The sequence below is a fragment of the Oxyura jamaicensis genome, unplaced genomic scaffold (genome assembly GCF_011077185.1).
Source record: "Oxyura jamaicensis isolate SHBP4307 breed ruddy duck unplaced genomic scaffold, BPBGC_Ojam_1.0 oxyUn_random_OJ71833, whole genome shotgun sequence".
Taxonomy (NCBI): domain Eukaryota; kingdom Metazoa; phylum Chordata; class Aves; order Anseriformes; family Anatidae; genus Oxyura; species Oxyura jamaicensis.
The window spans coordinates 1-1,259 of NW_023310713.1; the positions used below are offsets into that span (position 1 = coordinate 1).

The 1,259-nt window shown below is 76.1% G+C and overlaps 1 protein-coding gene across 1 annotated transcript; it reads left to right on the plus strand.

Moving 5' to 3' along the window:
- Window positions 1–8: 8 nt before the first annotated feature.
- LOC118159726 (class II histocompatibility antigen, B-L beta chain-like) lies at window positions 9–1,197 on the plus strand (the record flags this gene model as incomplete). The annotated part of the gene is made up of 4 exons (XM_035314293.1): window positions 9–465; window positions 575–681; window positions 773–796; window positions 934–1,197. Coding segments are annotated over 4 exons (597 nt in total), but the record flags the coding sequence as incomplete, so codon positions are not given.
- Between the last annotated feature and the right edge of the window lie 62 nt (window positions 1,198–1,259).

The window sequence follows — 1,259 nt, forward strand, 5'->3', positions numbered from 1 at the left end:
AGAGGAGAGGTGCGTGCACGCGAGCCCGGGGCTGGTGGGGCTGGGCCACCTCCGCGCCCTGGGGGCCGGGCACAGCCCGGGGGGGGCAGCGCGTGTGTGCCCCGTCCTGGGGCCCGGGGGCAGCGCTGCAGGTGACCGCCGGGCTCTGGCCGCCCGCGCCCAGCTCTCTCCCTGTCCCCGCAGTCGAGCCCAAGGTGAGGGTCTCGCCCATGCAGTCGAGCTCGCTGCCCCAGACCGACCGGCTGGCGTGCTACGTGACGGGCTTCTACCCCGCCGAGATCGAGGTGAAGTGGTTCAAGAACGGCCAGGAGGAGACGAAGCACGTGGTGTCCACGGACGTGATCCGGAACGGGGACTGGACCTACCAGGTGCTGGTGATGCTGGAAAGCACCCCGCAGCACGGGGACACCTACCAGTGCCAGGTGGAGCACGCCAGCCTGAAGCGCCCCATCACCCACGAGTGGGGTAAGGCCCCGTCCCCGCAGTGCTCCCGGGGGTCCCGAGCCCCCACCCTGCCGCGGGCGGGGAGCGCGAGCACGGCCCCGGCCCTGAGCCCCCGCTCCCGTCCCCGCAGTGCTCCCGGCGGACGCCGCCAGGGGCAAGATGCTGACGGGCGTCGGGGGCTTCGTGCTGGGGCTCATCTTCCTGGCGCTGGGGCTCTTCCTCTACGTGCGCAGAAAGGTGAGCGGCCGGGGCGCTGGGGGGGCGCTGGGGGGGGTGGGGGGCCGCGGTGGCCCCCCGGCGACGCTGACCTCGTCTCGCTGTGTTGCAGGGCGCATCGCTCCCCCGGCTGCAGGTAACGGCCCCCGGCCGCGGCCCCGCTGCTTCCCCTTCCCCCCCTGCCAGCACCCACGGGCGGCGCGTCCCTGGGGGGCCGTGGGGCGGAGGGCGCTGCCCCCCCCCCGCTGCTCACCCCCTGCTCTCTCCCCGCAGGGCTCCTGAAGCAGCTCCCGAAGCAGCTCCTGCGCCGCGGCTCCTCCGTCCCCAGCGCCGCCTCCGCCCCGCGCTCGCCCAGCTCCTGCCCTCGGCGCCCGGCCCCGCAGCCCCACGGCCCCGCGCTGCCCCCCGGGGTCGCCCCCTCCCTCGCTGCCGTCCCAGCCCGGCTTGGCCGCGGCCGCTGCGAGCCCCAAATAAAGTGTCCCAGTGCCCTGCGGCCCTGCTGCTGTGGGGACGGTGGGGCAGGGGCGGGCACCGCCATCCCCGTGCACGCGGCTCCGAAGCCTTGGGGGGGACGGGGCTGCTTGGGGGCCTTGGGGGGG